Genomic DNA, 18,687 nt, shown 5'->3' on the forward strand with positions numbered 1-18,687 from the left:
TGCTTTTTCCAAGGTATGCTGCTGTTCTCTTTCCCCATGAAATGTGCACAAAGTCCGCCCAACCATACTGAAACCATGCTGTCTTCTATCTCCTTCAACTCTGTCAGCCAGTCTCTGGGCCTGAGTCTGTATTGGGCCATACACTTTGTTTCATTAAGGGTAACATTGTTTAGCTGCACCTAGAAAATTATTAATATCCAGTCTTGCAGGCTGCCCTAACTTTCTAAAACATAAAAAAATAGGATATAGGAGCTGCACGCAAAGATTAACTGCTCAGGAGAATTTCAAAAGAGAGCACAGAATATAGTTGAATATTCTTTGACCTAAACTACAAAAAACAGATTGTGACTTTACATTTTATTTACTTCAAAATCTGCTGTCCCTCTCTCAGTCTCTGCTCTGTCCTTTGCCACTCATTTGTTTCAGCAGCTTTAAAGTCAGATCAGAACACGCTTCTGTATTATTACAGCAAATTTCTTCTAAGCTACATCTGAGGATAAATAGAACAAATAAGATGTGGATTTCAGTTCAAGATTAAGAAGGAGCTTCCAATGAAGAGCTAGACTATGTCTATTGAGATCAGGGCCTTGCATTCTTGGTATGGCACTTTGCACATTGTAGATATTAAATGAACACCTTCCCGTTTTAAAGATGTATGCACATTTTGAATGAATCATTCCTCCTCTGAGCTATGTGTTTATCATGGTTAAACTTGGAGGTGCCATCTCATTTTTAAAGTATAGATTGTCAGCATATTCGCTTTTTAAAATAACTTTTTTAGTACCTAAGATATCAGATAAATTCTTTTCCCACCTCATGGCCTCTGGCACACAAACACTTCTTGGAATTATCATCTCCTGGTTACTTACATCTTTCAGTTCAAATGTCATCTCAGAAAGGAGACAACTCTAACCTACCTGAACTATCACACACCAAATCTTCAGTGATTGAATTTGGTCCTTACAGGACAAGCCATCAGCACACCTTTCTCACTGATTGCTACTTGCCAATTACATGTTGGGCTTCAACAGCATAGACTAGGACTTGGGAAGCTGGGGTCTGGACTCTCTTTCTAATGCCCTCTGAATGAATATTAGGACATGATCATGAGTTCACGGTGTGTTTCATATGGCATGTATTGTTCTGTAATAAAACATGTTCTTCGGGTTTTTCTTAATTATCTGTCTTGGAAATCTCTCTATGTTAGTTCATTTAGATCTATTCTTATACATGTTCTTTATGCATCTCATGAGAGTTTCTCTGGAGTAGACTCTAAAGTATGACTTTAGGGCTATGAAGTCTGTGAATTTTTAATTTTACTATAAATTGTGGTCCAAAGTAGCTGAACCAATTTGCACTTCCATCAGCAGTATATAATGGTAATTATTTCTCACTGCCTTCCATAACATTTAATATAAATGTTTTTTTAAAATCTGATATATACATAATGATATTTTGTAGCCTTAAAAAAAGGTTAGCCTTCACAGAATTAAATGTATAAATGTCGCACGCACACACATTCACACACACACGCAATGCAGACACATGTGCGTCCCTTTCACATGATTATTCATACTAAAAACTGCTCACATTTCAAAATTTGTGTTGTTTTAATTGCTTTATTATAATGAACATTTAAAAATTTGTTTTTCTTTATTTTTTAGAAAGAGAGGAAAGGAAAGGGAGAGAGAGATAGAAACATCAATGAGAGAGAACATCTACTGGCTGCCTCCTGCATGCCCCCCACTGGGGATTTGGCCCACAACCTGGGCATGGACCCTGATCAGGAATTGGACCAGTGACCTCTTGGTGCATGGGTTGACATTCAACCACTGAGCTACATTGGTCAGGCTTTACAATGAACATTTTAATACAAATCACATTTCTAATCATTACTAAGTATCCTAAACTCCAGTTTCCGTCATGAATTAAAAATAAAAATGTGTTGAATGAATTAAGATTTTAAGATGTCTATACACCATCCCATGCCTTTCATTCCTTATCATTCTGGACCTTTTGTATGAGACCTGGAAATCTGAGTTAGGGATTAGGCTGTTTGAGAGTGTGAGGGAAGATGACTAGAGATTGCTCAGTAGGAGCAGTTACAGATCAAAGAAGAGATCAAACCAATTATTTTCCTCCATTATTGAAAATGCATTATATAAAAAGGAGACAACTCTAACCTTTTATGCATTCCATGAATATTTATTGTTTCCTACTGTATGGTAGGTACTGGTGTATATGTGAGTGAAATAACTATTTGTTCTCATTCAATCTAGTCTAGTGGGAAAGACTCAAGTAGCAAACCAAATTACCAAATGGTGAACAGTGTAAAGGAAACATAAACAAAAACAAGGATACATAATTGCATTAAAATTTCAAGAAGGTCTTGCTGAGACCTAAAACGCAAAAGACCCTCTCCATGGAAAACTAAGAAAGACCATTCCTAACAGAGATTACAGCATTGTTTACCTGCCCTAAATTGTGGTTGACTGAGAGCACCTGTGGAGAAGGGTGGCCATGGAGCCAGGTGAGGTAGGGTAGAAGGACTTAGGACAGGTACAGGCGCCAATAGCTTTGAAGAATAAGATAAGAGATAATGAGAGTGATCCAAACTTCTGGAGGAGAGAAGAGATGAGGGGAGAGGTTTCAGCGTGACAACAAAGCAGTGCCTAGTACAGAACAAGCCTCTATAATAATATTCATGGCAGTGAGATGTTACCTACTTTTATAAATATATGACCGTGTTTTGAATAAGAAATATGTGTTTAATTACATTTATGGTATGCCATGAGTCTTAATAAATGTTAAAATAAGAGTCATCTGTTAAATTAGCATTCTTCCAGAATATTTCCCATTTTCCTTCTCATGTTAACCTTTTTACAATGTTAGAGGATAATATTGTCCTGTATTATAGTATCTTATATTTTCAATGTGTTAACACACAGGTATATTTTCAAAATAAAACTTGCATCCATTTCTTTAAAAGTGTCAAAGCAATACATGAATGTCAAATACCAAAATAAAGATTAAATTGTCATTAGAATTTATATTAATCCCCTAATGTAAGAAGCTACTTAATAGCACAAACAGCTATTGACAAGTCAATATGCTAAGAAGAGCAAACAAGAATTGCTCCCTTTTATCCATGAATGTTATTTGGCACAAAAAATATATTATTTTTTAGATTTTATTACTATGAGGCAGGTTACTTACAATGATAACTAATTTCTGTTATTCTAATGCAGGATTGTGGTTTGCTGATTCACCCGGAGGAAACCTGTGGATTACAGCCTATTTCTTCTGACTACATTGAAGCCATTTCACAGCCTCAACTAAAAATTTGTCCATCTGGGGACACAAAAGGTGACTATCACATTGGATATCACATCCCTTAAAAAAAATCACTTTAATATACATAAGTATATGCTTATTTTAAAAATCCTTATACAAACAGCTTGGGGTAATAAATTACATTTTCATTACTATAACCACAGCACATGTAATTAATGTTTTGTGTAAAATATTTTGATTAATTAAATACTTTTCACCCTTTGTTCTTTGCCCATTTAATTCATATTCATCTACAGATCTCAGCTCTAACGTGACTTGAGCCTCTGATTTGTTTTCTTTTTCTATATTCCCATAGTACCCTGTGCTTTTCTTCCATAGCAGTTTCCAGGATTATTTAAATGATTAAGTATGCAATTAATTATTTAATGTCAGTGTTCCCACACTGTTAGCTGCATAAGGGCAGGAATTTGATTTGCTCAAATTGTATTAATCCACTTAGCACTATAATTTCTACAGAGTGGGCACAAAGTAAGTATCTGTCAATCATGTGAAACAAAGAACTGCAAAAAATACATGTTTAATTTTAAATCATTTTCTTTAATTAAAAAAAGGGTCTTTGGGAATAATCACTAATATTTCCATATACTGAGCATTAATAGAGGCAGGAAAATTATGATGTCAAATTCAAATGAGTGTTCAGTCCTGCCTAAGCCGAGAGCTGACCATGAATAAGAGACCTTGGTGGTACCGTCTGCACTCCCAGTCTCTCCTCCTTCCTGCAGCCTGCCTCTTGCAGTGGAGACCAGTGGGGTCAAACCAAAGCTGGGACTAAGGATGCCTCCATGAGAATAAGAGGAGCAGGGAGCACCTTCTCTGGGATTCCTGGGTACCACTCTGGCCTTCTGACCCCAGGTCTCTCTTCATCTAAAAAGTATGAAAAAAAAATACTCAGGAGCTTTTCTACCCTTACCATGAACTTCACACCACAGTTTAAATGGGAAATGTAGCCCTGGCCGGTTTGGCTCAACGGTTAGAGCGTTGGCCTGCGGTCCGGAGAGACCCGGGTTCGGTTCCCGCTAAGGGCATGTACCTCGGTTGCAGTTTGTCCCCGGCCCTGGTCGGTTGTGCGGGTGGCAGCCACTCAATGTGTTCCTTTCACATCGATGTTTCTCTCTCTCTCTCTGTTCCTCCCTCTCCCTCCCACTCTACCTGAACAAAAAATGGAAAAATGTCCTCGGGTGATGATAAATAAAAAATAAATAAATAAATAAATAAATAAATGGGAAATGTATTTCACAAATGGGCAGGACAAATTGCAATTTGGCATGCACAGTTAACAAACATGGACATATCCCCTATCTTGAACATGTGTTCTAAATAATAAATTACAGTTAGTGCATAAAGAGGGATTTACCCATTATGGTGTGTCAGGTGGTACAATTTATGATTCTCTTGGTGAAATGAGATACAGTAAAACCTCGATGTAACAGACTAATTCGAACAAGGGAATGTCCATTAAAGTCACAAGTCGGTTATATAACAAAGTAGGTTTTCCAAATGCATATGTTAAAAAATTGATAAATTACTTAGGTTTACCTATTTTTACTTATGTAGACACACACATTAGTGAATTACAATTAAGTATGTATGAAAGGTTTAATTTCACAGAAAATTTTTCTTTATGTACTCCTGTAATTTTACACTTATACTGAATATGTCTAGTAAATGCCTGCATCCACAAGTCATCTTGAGTAAGCCAGTCAGAGAAATAAGCCAGTCAGAGAAAGACAAATATCACACGATCTCACTTATATGTGGAACCTAATGAACAAAACAAATTGACAAACAAAATAGAACCAGAAACATGGAAGCAGGGAACAGACTGACGAACCTCACAGGGGAGGGGACTGGGAAGAGATAAACCAAAGAACTTAAATGCATATATGCATAACCAATGGACATAGACAACAATGCAGTGAAGGCAGGGACGGGGCAGGAGTGGGGAGGAGGGGGGTCAGTGGGGGAAAAGGGTTGGGGGGCCATTTGTAATACTTTCAACAATAAAGATTAAAAAAAAATAAACTGCCACAGAAAGTCATGCAGTGACCACAGAACCAATAACTGAATGCAATGCGGTGTGATCATGTGCTAATCATTCGCCAAACATTGTTTACAAGAGGTGACTTTTAGATTTAAATATGTAGACTATAGTTGAAGATATATAATATTTATTTAGGTCTCCAAAATTACTAGTGTTTTTTCCAACATATGGCCTATTCACCAAAATTTGCTAAAAATAGCAGTTAATTAACAACAAAAAATAACCTGTGAATTTAATTATAAACAAATCTTGGCTAAAAGCATTTTAAAATTAACAGGATGTTAATTTTCACATATGACATCTTGTGAAATCTTGTCTGTTAAATCAAGATTGACAAAATCGAAGCTTTACTGTATATACTATTGTATACAAAGGAACACTGATGAGTCCAGTAAGTACTTCTTTTATATCAGATGACAATTTATGAGAACCATAAAACGACTTAATTCCATTCCTCCTACTGAACCACATCAAAGTTCTTAAACAAAAAGTCGAAGATATGTTACTGAGATTCTTCAAGAAGTCGTGCCCATTAAATTTGCAGTAACTATGTCAGGCCCTGATATGAAGCTGAGACTGTGCTTGTCCCGTACAGGAGAGGCCCACATAGAACAGAAGCCTGATGGTAACTTGAGGAGCTAGGCTTCATTATAGAAACACCCGAATTGACTCCCCAAGCAAGCCCATCATTCTAGCTTGAAAATTCCAGGCCTCTGTAACCCAACCCTTCCTATTTCTCCCACCTCCTCCCAGCCTCTGGTCTCACGTCATGCCAATGATGCTGCCTCAGGACTCCTGGCTGCTGTCCATGCTGTTCCCTGCTCCTACAAGTCTCTTTCCCATCTTGGCCTAGTCCTCCTGATGCTTTACCTGTCTTTCCAGAAAGCCGTTCTTTACCACCCCATCCCTAGATTAGCTTCTATTCTGTGCTCCCAGAATACCTTGGGCACATGTCTACAATAGCACTTACTTCATTGTCTCAAGGGCTTAATTTAAACATTTCTCTTTTTTTTCTCTAATCAGTAGTCTGTAAAGTAGAATGATGCATCTGAATGGATCATTGGCACAGGATTAAGCCAGTAAAGATTAAAACATGTGTACATTTATTTTTTTAACCAATATACATATACAAGTATATGCACCTCTGTTACAGTACGTGTGTATTAATATGTCAAACTTGCATTAGTGGTATGATTTTACCGATGGCTGCCCTGGATTGTATGTTTCTCCAGAGCAGAAATTGTCCCTTATTCAACTTTCAATGTCTAATATGTGATTTTAAAATGGTTGCTAAACTAAAAGCAAGATCCAGGCCCTCCTCCCTTCCACAGAAGAATATGAACAGCCAGGGCTCAGTCAACCAGGGACAACTGCTCAACCCTTGAGGTTCTAAAATTCAAAGTAAATGAGTGGGATTGGGGACAGTGGTTTGTAAGAATGGACTTCTCACTGTTGGCAATGATTTCCCTCCTTGATGGTAAGACTCCCTCCTGTTGAAAGAAGTTATCATAGTAGACAGCATTGGAAGAAAGTTTTTTTTAGGAGTTTTAGCTTCAGCTTATTATTTTTTTAGGCCACAGATTTTTTCCAAAATCTGATTTGCATAGCTCATTACAGATATTTGGCAGATTGAATCCATTTTTTTTACCTTGCCAACATAATGATGTTCAAAATGTCTATTCAATAACACTAGCTAATATAATTTTGAGTGACTGTTCTTTGTAATTCTTAAGTTGATTTCTAACTTTTCGAAAATAATTAACTATAAGAAAACCTAATGATAAAATCTGTTATTTAACAGGAAAAATAATTCTTCTAATTTGGAGAAAGAAGAAATTTATACAATGATTACTGAATGAGAATTACCTTTAAGGAAAATAGTTCAAATTTAATTTTATGATATGCAAATAAAATTTTTAATCAGATCTACTTTTAGGAAGGAAATATAACAGCTTCCACTTAAATGTTTCTAATATTGAAAATATGGGCGTATTTTTCTTCTTAAGTAAAAACTGCTTTATTTTATAGCATTATAAAGTCTGGAGTTAGTAGTATCATCTATATGATTTTATATCTTACCATGGCCCTAAATCACAAAGATAATTTTTTTCTCCATTATGTTGCCAAATCTGATTCACTTAAATGGCTGAAATCTAACTTGCATTACATACAAAGCTATAATTATAAATCAAATAACTTCTCCCAAAAGGCATTTTTATGTCTCAGAATGTTTTTCCCTAAAACATGTCATATTTTATTTTAGAAATCACAGCTTTGATTCATTCAATGTTTAAATACATAATATAGAATTTATATCCTTTTTGACAATTTTAGTTAAGAGCTGGTATCATTTAAAATGTCAAGGAACTCCAGTCCTTCAGATGTTATACAGATGTCTATTTTAACCAGTATTAATAACTCAATAAAAGGCATTGTTAACCAATACAAAAATGCAAAGTTATGACTGTTGCATAAATATATAGTAGTATGAACCACCAGGGCCAAGTTTTTAGAGACCCAATCAGTTGTCCCCGTCATCCTTGTCCCTAAAGCACCACCTACTCCATTTGTTCAAATCTTGTCTATCCATAAGACCTGATTCCATTGTATGTGTTTCATGTAAACTTCCAGACAGTTCTTGCCCATGGCACTTTCTTTATTCTGAACTACCCTGGTTTACTTAATGTGGGGGTGGGAGCAACATATATTCATCAATTGCTGGGTAGCAGGCACTATGGCAGGTGTTATACATATTTTCCTTTAGAGAAAAAATTAATCTATACAAGTTAAAAAGTGGTTCTCAACGTTGACTGAATATGGAATCCCTGAAAAGCATTTAAAAATACTCTGAGTTCCATGCCCAGTAGCTCTGATTTAATTAGTCCAGCAAACAACTTGGGCATGAGGATTTTTTAAAAACTTTCCAGCCCTGGCCAGTTTGGCTCAGCGATTAGTGCATCAGCCCTTGGACTGAAGGGTCTCAGGTTTGATTCCTGGTCAAGGGCACATACCTGGGTCGCAGGGTTGATTCCCAGCCCCGGTCGGGGTTGTATGGGAGGCAGCCAATCAATGTGTCTTTCTCACATCAATGTTTCTCTCTCTCTCTCTCCCTCCCTCCCTTCCACTCCAACTAAAAAAATCAATGGAAAAATATCCTCAGGTGAGGATTAACAAAAAAAACAAAAAACTTTCGAGATGACCTTATGTGTAATGTTGAGATCCACAGAGCTAACTGGAGGCAGAGCCCAAGTGTGTGTCTCCAAAGCCCCAGCTCTTTTAGTACCACACAGATATTTTTACTTAATAATGCATTACTTATTATTATGCTATACTTATTTTACATGCATACATTATAAACCTTTAACCTGATTATACATTTTTGAGGTTTAACATTACAGTTAGGAGACTTAAATAAATTAATTTATTAAAAGTGCTCAGAATATTACTAGCACCTAGTAGGTGCTATGAAAATGTGAAATATTTTTTAAATTGTTGTAATATTTTAACACCAATACATCTAATATCTAATAGGGAAGCTACTTCAATAATGCACCAAATTAAAATCCTTCTAGAGAGTAATATTTTCCTTTATCTCCCCCGGTTTCTCTCTTAGTATATCCACACATTTTTCCCTTTCCGTGATCATCTAGTAAGCATAAACTAGATCTCTTTTCACATACGCATTCACATACACAGTACTGATATCCCCATGGTCATGAAATGTAAACTGCATCATATTCATCCCCTGAAAGGAGAAATTCTTCCCACTAAAATTAATGTAACACTTGATACTTTTGTTAGCAGAACTACAAATCAAAGCCAGAATGGATAAAGTTGTTCAAATTTTTCCTTTCTAACTCAAAAAGTAGCTGACAATATTTAGCTCCTCAATATTTTAAAGAACAACATTTAATAGTAACATAAGCAAGAACTTTAGGGTAAAGCAAATTATGATTGTAGACATCAGGGTCTTCTCCACAAAGGAGGTCAATGACCACTTCATGTTTAATGTTAGTTCACACTCTACTTCTGAAAAGATAAACAGGGAAAAATAAAAAATCACTGCTTGATTTTTTTTTTCTAATAAATTATTAATTCATCTACTCACACTAAAAGCTGAAGAGTTTTGAATGCATATTACTTTACCAATAAAATAGAAAAGATCTTAAAGACACTAAGAACATTAATTTATCTTATAAACATTTACTAAAGTCTGTAAAGTCTGTAAAGACTTCATGCCTGAAGTCTGCTAATAATAAAGGTGAATATGATATTGTGAGTGTGCTTGATACATTAAATACATTACCCCGTTGAATCCTCACACCAATCATGTGAGAACACTGCACACCTCACCTAACAGCTGAAGAAATAAAGGCAACAGAGCTAGAAAGAGGTGAAGAGATTCACACCAAAAAGGACATCAATCAAATTAAGGAACTAGTCTTCAAAATAATAAATTATCAAATGTAAAAGTAATTTTCTTATTCGATTGCTAAGGTAAACATGAGTAAATAAATAAATAAATACATACATAAATAAATTAAATATTATAAATTCTTGTGACCAACTATCTCAGTATCAGTGGCTCCCCACCTACTTTGGTTTTTTAAAATATACTTTTTAATTGAGTAGTACCTGAACCATTAACTTTTGGTAAGTATGTGGTTGATTTCAGCAGGAACTGTATTATTCCAGAACATTATTATGCCCGGCAATTGTTTTCGGTTGGAAAGGGGCGGCGCATTGCTCCATTCGATTTGTATGACATGAGTGGTCTTCTTCTCACCACAACTTCTGTGATGGTGCATTACAGCTGAATTCCAAGGTCACCTGCAAACTAAACCAAAGGAGGTTTTGGTGTCTATTCCAGGCCAATGGATCGTGCCTTGCCTTAGTTGTTCAGATAACAGAACCTGTGACTGGAGAGAAATAACTTGGCAGCCCCATAACTGCCAGTATGGTGTCCTAACTAAGCGTCAGCTGCAGCGGTGCCTGGGAGGAAAGAAGGTAGGTTCTGGATCCAGCGGGCGAAGCCTCTAATTTACACCACCTACAGCACCAAAGGCCATACAGTTGTATCTGCTAGACCAGTTCCTGCCCTCTCACTCTTCAGAGCATAACTAACAATGCAATTGGCTTTTAAATTGTGCAAATGTTATAGAAGAGCCTTAACAATTCTTACTCAAAAACACTCAATTATTTCCAGTATGTCTACTTGACAGATGGAAGATATTAAAGTTCTCTCCTGTGCTGATCCAATTCCATGCTGGTTTTCTCTGCACAAATTGGTAAGAGCTTCGTGTTCACTGACAGCTGGCAGTTCAGAGCAGCTGGCCTTGACAACTGCAGTGCTAGCGAGGCACAGCAGTCAAAACTGACATCTGCAGCTCGCACAAGCAATGAAATGTTCCTGCATGCAAGACCCCTTCTTCTGGAGCTGACCGAGTGCATGGCATTGTCTCTACACACTAACCATCCTGATTTCTTTCACATTCCCGAGCAGGTCTCGCATGGACCTCCTTAGGCTGCTTTTCCTTTAGTGCGGCTTCTAAGCTGATTTCTTGGACATGCAGTGTCTTCTTGCTAGGCGTGCTCTGACTAGGTAGATTCCAGCAGAGCTCTCGGACGCACGAACTGGGCACATAGACCGAGATGCTTGGTTACCATGAAGTAAGTAAGCCTTATCCAGATTTTCAAAGCACTCTTATTAGATAGGCATTTCCTTAAAAAAATGTTTGTAAACTCTTACACATGGGCAAGTTTGAGTTCAAAAACTGATTTTTTTTTTTTTTAAAGCTCTATTAATGCATACAGATAAGGGCATTTCTACCAGCAAATGATTTCCGAAAGGGCAGGGCAGAGAAGGGACATCTTTCACTTGGTGATTGCAATGGAAAAACCCCTATTTTTGTGACTGAGACTATCTCTAAAGATAAAGCAGCAGTATTCACTACTTTTATAAGAAGAAGGATATAAAAACATTCAGAGATTACTATTATTTACTGAGAATTGATTCCATACAGAAACTATGCTGGTTTCTTACACCTGACATCCAACGAGACTGTTAGCTCCATGAGGGCAGAAAATGTGTGTGAATCCTTGCCCTAATCTCACTGTTAGCACAACTTTTGACAGATAGTAGTTGCTGAATACATATCTGTTGAGTAAACAGATAAGTTAAAACCTTGTTTATTTCTAATCATATTTCTGTGTAGTAGATATTATCTGTTGTTTTCCGCTTAAGAAAATGAAAGCTCAGAGAGATTGAATAATTCATCCATGATGGCACATGTCTGTGAGTGGCTACTGCACAGGCATTTTTAACCGCCAACTTGGAAAATCCAACCTTTATATCTTAAAAATGCAGGACTGGAAGCAATAAAAGTAGTTATTGCCATAACAATCAGATTTCTCTAAACTCTTTCAGAATACCATTCCAACCTCAGAATTCAGAGGGTTCGGGAAAATTCCAAGATGTCACAATCTATTAACCTGAAAGGCAGTATATGTTAATTTAAGTTCATCACTAAATTCCATGGCTTTGGACATGACATACATTTTTTCTCAGACTCATTTTTTTGTCCATAAAATAATAAATCTACATGATCTAATCATATGCTGTAGATTAATCAACACTGTAGACAGCTAAAAACTTTCTTTCTTGTTTATCTGAAAATACCGTAGACTGGGTAGCTTAAAGACTTATTTATTTCTCACATTTCTGAAGTCTGAGTAGTCCAAGATCTGGGTGCCTTTTTGTTGTGTCCTCACAAAGCAGAGAGAGACAGAGCTCCAGCCTCCTCTTACTCTTACATGAATTAACCTCCACTCTGTGACCTCACCTAAACCTAATTATCTCCCAAAGGCTCTACCTCCTAATACAATCACATGGGGATTAGGGTTTCAACATATGCATTTTGGAGGACATAAACATGAAGTCCCTAATACTGTCTTTGCTAATTTTAAAGCTAATTATTAGCAAATCAACAAAATAATGGTAAGAAATAGAGAAAATCTCTTTTCCTACCTATTAGACAGATAGGATATTGCAAGGTCTAAAAATAAAGGCCATGCCCTGGCCAGTTTGGTTTAGCTGTTAGAGCGTCGGTTTTCGGACCAGGGAGTCCCAGGTTCGATTCTGGCCAAGGGCATGTACCATTGTTGTGGTTAGTCCCCGGCCCTAGTTGGGGTCGTGTGGGTGGCAGCCAGTCAGTGTGTCTCTCTCACATTGATGTTTCTCTCTCTCTCTCTCTCTCTCTCTCTCTCTCTCTCTCTCTCTCCCTCCCAGTCTGTCTGAAATAAAAAATAAAAAAAGTAAAAAGTAAAATAAAGGTCTATGTTCAGATTAGGTGATCCTAGCAGAGACCTGATTTAGCAGAAAGGACTTATCTTAGTGATTTTCTTAGTGCAGAGTTACACTTCAGACTTGCCTGCTCTAAAACCCAAGTCCGCAAGCACACTGCGTCTGTTTTGTTTACCAGGATGATAATTTATTCTATACACAACAGGGAAGCATTGCACATTTTAAGCAAAGGAGTGGCAAAACCAGAATTAGAAAGCTCATCCTGCATCAGTATGGAGACTGCCTGGGGGAAGGAGGAAATGGGTGCTGGGAAGGCAGAGGCTGTTTAATGGAAAAATTCAGTCATGCAACACCGAGCAGGCAAAAAAAGTATGGAATATGTATAGAATAACCCTGTCAATGGAAAAACTAATGCAAACATGCTTACATACACAGAAAATTTCTGGAAGTAGCAAACAGTCAGAGGGATTGCATAAGTGGAAAGGAGTGAAACAAGGATGGGATGGTGACAGGACCAGCTACACATTTTTCGGGGCCCAGTGCAAAATAAAAACGCAGGACCTTGTATTCAGAATTGTTAAGAATTTGAAGAAGTAAACAGCAGCACAATAAACCAAGCATAGGACCCGTACAATTGCTCAGGTCATATGCCCACGAAGCCTGCTGGGTAGTAGAGAAGGGTTGGTGAAAGGTGATGAGGTCTGTTTAACTCTCTGTATTATTTTCATTTTTTACAATGTGTGAGCATTTTGTAAATCCAAAAATCTATATTTTAAAACATTGTACAAATCAGAACTAGGGCAAAACAGTGGAAATGAAAAGGAGGAAGAGCCTGAGAAAGATAATTTATATTTAGAATCACAAGACTTGCTAATATACAGGCAGGTACACATGCTCATACACCACACAGTACAGATACTAGTGTAAACATTTAAAATTGTAACTATGAATTATTTACTCTTTAAAAAAAAACAAAAAACTCCATTTGTGAATAGGAGTAGATTAGCAAAAGGTTTTCCCAGTACCGCTATTTATCACTTTCTATGAGAATAATAAATATGCATAGTGATCCTTAAACTCTAATCTTTCATCACTGGGACAATTAAGTTCTTATACTACCCAGAATTTTCTAAAACATCATTCTGTTTCAAAGACCAATAAATGTTTAAGCATAACAATTACAAAAATAGAAAAGTAACAAATATTTTAGCTTTTAAACACCTTATATACTGATTTCTTTTAAAACTTTTTCAACCATTGCAAACATACAAGAAAAGAAACATAATATATGAGCAACATTATACAGAAAATCATTTCACATATGCATGAGTACAGTAGGGTCATGGAGTAGCAAGAGCCTTAGTTTGCTACTGTTTTGATTCCATCAAATGAAGTGATTTTTAAAATTTATTTATCAAACCCATCAGAGTAACTCTACTGCCCCGTATCAGAAAGCTTGCAATATCAGTTAACCAACATGTGACCACAGAGGACAGTCCAGCAGATCACTTGATAGAGTTAAATTCAGAATACTTTCTACAATTTCTGTGATGTTATGTTGTTCATTCATCCAGCTTTTTCTAAGCTAAGAATTGTTCTGGGTGCATATGTCATGTTCCTCCAAGGTGTTACATTTCTAATAGAAGACAAATGAAAGAAGTGGCCATTACTATATTCTGTATCATTGCAAAAGTAAGAAGCACAGAGGCTGGCCCTGACCCGGGCTCACAGGTTCTGGAAAAGTTGCTAAAAGTGGTAGTTATAGACAATCTACCAATCACATTACTTTGAAATAGTTTAATTAGACTAAAAATGTTTTAGAAAGGGATCTTTATTTTCCTCAAAAGAATCTACAGTGGAAGTCCTATCACTCAAGCCCAGTACTTTCTTTGATTTCCCATTATCGGAAGCACAGATGATGGGCAGGAGCCAAGCAGGTGAGGTATGCACTGGAGATGATTCCAAGTGTCTGATTTTTTCATATGCTCTAATTTACCCATCTTGAATTATGGGAAAGTGCAGACATACCTAAACATGCATATTCTAATGGTATAGTAGCCTTCTAACCTGAAGACTTCCAATTAACATGTAAATCTCAGGTTTTACAGTGAGAATCCAAAAGTTTAACTGTTACCAGGAATAAGTAGTGCAAACATGTCATGCTACCAAAAACCAAAACATTGTTTTATACCTTAATCAAGGCAAACTTCAGCTTTGGGGATGTGTTGACCTGATTTATCTTTCCTCAAAGAATCAGATTAAAAGGCAATGGAATTTGACTGGGCAGGTGACAATTATTGGAACCGACTACTTGAAAATTCAAATAGTGTAATGCTTTCTTTAGAATTTCCAAGTAGTCATTTCTTTCTAATGAATTTCCTTGTGTTCTTATTATGACCTTTTACATCTTCTTACTAGTGTGTCAGATTGATGGATGTAAGACTATACCTGGAAATACATGCCCACCTGTAGGGAAGGAAAAAGACATGCATCAGTTGAGACTTTAAAAAAGTTTCAGTAACTTTGACCAGGAACCCCAGTGGAACCTGAGCAGGACTGTACTTTCTATACTTCAACAAGGTGGATGGGAGACTGGTCTGTGGGGAAAAGATGGAACAGTTTCTCCCTGAAGCACCTATATCCCATTTCTGTGGCATATGTGCTTGTGTGTGAAGGGCAGGTAAATGTGGGACTACTTTTAAACTCTGTACTTATCCAAATATGAGTTATTTTATTTTTAGGTTTTTGCATATATGTATAGGTTTTGTGATGTGTAATCATATTGAATCAAAGCAAAATTAATTGAAAAATATAAGCTATGTTTTCAATTATACTCTCACACATTTCTCTAAATAAACACACACCTCTTACTTAATAGACTCTGAATGGAACACTTATAAAAATTTATCAGACATAATTTTGTAATCATAGTGCAAACTATGTAGGAAATATTTTAGAAATATGATAATCACATTTGCAAGTGAAAAAACTTAAGAACCTTACCAAACTGAATTAAACAAGCCCTTATTTTGTTTTTCAGTTGAAAACATAGTTCAGAATTTAAACCACTAATAAAATATCTGAGAGAAGAGTGCAAGTAGGAAAGGGAAATATAGAAAGGCAGTATTTACTGAAAGTACTTAAACTCAGCTGTTAATACAGGAAATGTAACTTACATTTTAAAATAATGTTTGCAAGTTAAGTAGTGTCTTGGATTTAAAGGTGTTTAAATTTTTGAAGTGTGGCTAATTTTTAATAATATGTTCTGACTAACATGTAAATTCCATTATAGTTTCACCAATCATTCATTGTTGCTTGTCAGTTCCAATAAAAAGGGGAGGATAGAGGGAAGGAGGGCACCCTCTCTCTCCAGGAAAGGACGACCTATACATAATGCACACAGTCCAGATGGAATGCAATATAGATCAACAAATTTGTTCCAAGCAGCTAGAAGATCTAGGTGATATTGTTTAGTTGCTTGTTTTCCTTTTTGGCCAAATTTCATGTGTTTGAGAGTGATTTGTCTAAATAGCAAGTTGCATTTGTTCTTGATCCCAAAGAGCAATTTGGTTGGTCACATATAGCCGATGCAATCAAAATGCATCACTAGAAAGCATTCGTTATAATTATATTCCATTTCAGAGAGATGTTTTGTTGGGCTAGATTTTCATCATGTCCTAAATATATTTAGTCATCTGATTAGTTTCAACTTCCTATAGAGCTGAATCACCCCTTGCCTCATTTAGAAATGGGTCATTTTCTTATGAGAGCAAGGTTGTTCAATCATGGGCTTCTCAGAACCATTGTGAGCTTTTTAAACATGTGGACTATACTTGACCCTGGATTAGACACAGTGACTAAAACTCCTCTTCACCTCATTTTCATTTCCTTTACTTACAGATGAGAAAACTCTGCAATAAGTAGGCACTGCCTAAGTTAATGGACGAGTAGCTCCTGGTGCAGTCCTATGTACTTTCCCCTCTTGGCAGGTTCCAGTGGATTCCAGGCCTGAGTCCTGTTGGCTTCTAATGCACATTATTGGATCTGAAGGAATATCCCCACTTCTCCGAATACTGAGGATAGAACCTATGCAGGAGGAAAGGGAGGACAAAGGGAAATGATGTTTCACAAGGGTTTTTTTCTGTCTATTGATTCTACATATACTCAATTCTTTCCCAACCTCAATAAATCAAAAGAATCTAAGAAGCTAACAAGATTCAGATAATTTGCTACCTTTATTGACTCAACACAGATAGCCACCAATAATTTTATTTTCATTTCTTTATACTTGATTTGCTAAGTTACTTTGATGATCCGAGGAAAAGGAGGTAATGGAGTGAAATATTTGCCTGTTTAAGTATCATCGTTGTTAGTTTCACTCATGATGAAATAAAATGGAATAAAAAACATTTTATTGCATATTTAAATTAAAAATTCCAAAAATCTTGGTTATAGTTTCACTAATAAATTATATTTCTTGCTATTATTTGTCTCAGGGCCCCTATTTTTCTAAAAATAGAAGTTATTTTATACATCATGTCGATTATAAATTAACTTTTCATATACTTCACACTCTTGCCAATTCACAGGTGGAAAATATGATTTTAGGGTTCAGTTTTTCCTCAGAAAAACTTAGAATGTGGTAAAGACTAGCTAAGTAGTCATCAAATTCATATTTTCTTCTTCCTGGCACATAGTGTCTACCTTTCTCAGTCTTCCTTGAAATTAATTGTGTGGCCATACTACTGAGTTTTAACAAATGGTGTGTGAGCAGCCCCGCTGTGCCCAGTTCCCAGGCTGGCCTGTGGAAAGCCTGGCAGCGCTTTACTCCTTCCCCCTATTGGCTATCAATGTCCAAAAAAGTTTTTGGAAACCATAAATGAAGAAGACACAGTCCAAGCATTCTCGGACTCTGAACGACCTCCCTGCCCCCACCTCCCACACATACACCTGCCTAGAGTGGGCTGAAATAATAAGGACATTTGTTTTCTGGCATAACCAGGCATACAGAGGCAGAGATGTCCTAGGTTAGTTCAGTTACTCAAAAAATTTTTATCTTTCCATCCTATACTCAGCATAGCAGCAATATTCCGTCTCATGGTCATATGTCGCTGCAGTAGTTCGGGTGTCACCAGGACCTGGGTCTCACATTCATTGAAGAAGGTGGACATTGACTTGGGCTGATCAATTTTTCTTAGGAAGGCAAATCTTTCCTTCAAGCCCCCACAAATCTTCTCTTCATTTCTCATTGGCCAAGACTGGACCATATGATTTCTCCCTTGGCAAAACCTATGGGAAAACGTTTGGTATTTTTGTTTCCCCAGGTGAAAAGTGAGTTCTGGAGAAAGGAAAAGGGGATGTAAAATAATTTTTGGTATGACAGTCCTTTCAACTTCTTTATCTCATGGTTCATGTATAAGAGGTGATGATATTTATATGACACAGGAGGGGAGGGTAAACTAGAGGTGGGTTTAGGGGGTATCTTTATGGGGTTTGGTTAAAAAATATTTTTCTTATGGAATTATAAAAAATTAAATAGAAAGATGTTAAAAGTTAAATTTGTAAAACCTTCTAAATAAAACATTTCAAATATTGATTTTCGAGCAGAATAAACGATTATGATATCACCACTTCAAAATATCCACAATTAAAATTTCAGGACCTTTTCTTTACATTCACACACTTTACTTTTACAAAAATGTAATCATTATTTTTATTCTTATGTAATCAGCTTTGTATAAAAACTACTGTGAAATTTTCTGCATCACAAAATATCCATATCACAATATTGCTGTTAAACGATGAAAGGAATGCCTGGCTGGTGTGGCTCAGTGGCTGAGCATCAACCCAGGCACCAAGAGGTCACAGGCTTGATTCCCAGTCAGGGCACATGCCCAGGTTGCAGGCTCAATCCCCAGTGGGGTGTGTTCAGGAGGCAGCTCATTGATGTTCCTCTCTCTTCGATATTTCTCACTCTAAAATTCAATAT

At 36.6% G+C, this 18,687-nt stretch overlaps 1 protein-coding gene across 1 annotated transcript in view; it reads left to right on the top strand.

Annotated features, from left to right (window-relative positions):
- Window positions 1-18,687, top strand: part of CPED1 (cadherin like and PC-esterase domain containing 1) — a 311,055-nt gene that overhangs the window by 260,857 nt on the left and 31,511 nt on the right. The window contains exons 17-18 of the mRNA XM_036247475.1: window positions 3,249-3,366; window positions 10,266-10,402. Coding sequence (XP_036103368.1) covers window positions 3,249-3,366; window positions 10,266-10,402 — 255 coding nt within the window. The remainder of the gene's footprint in view (window positions 1-3,248; window positions 3,367-10,265; window positions 10,403-18,687) is intronic.

The sequence above is a fragment of the Molossus molossus genome, unplaced genomic scaffold (assembly GCF_014108415.1).
Source record: "Molossus molossus isolate mMolMol1 unplaced genomic scaffold, mMolMol1.p scaffold_m16_p_7, whole genome shotgun sequence".
Lineage (NCBI taxonomy): Eukaryota > Metazoa > Chordata > Mammalia > Chiroptera > Molossidae > Molossus > Molossus molossus.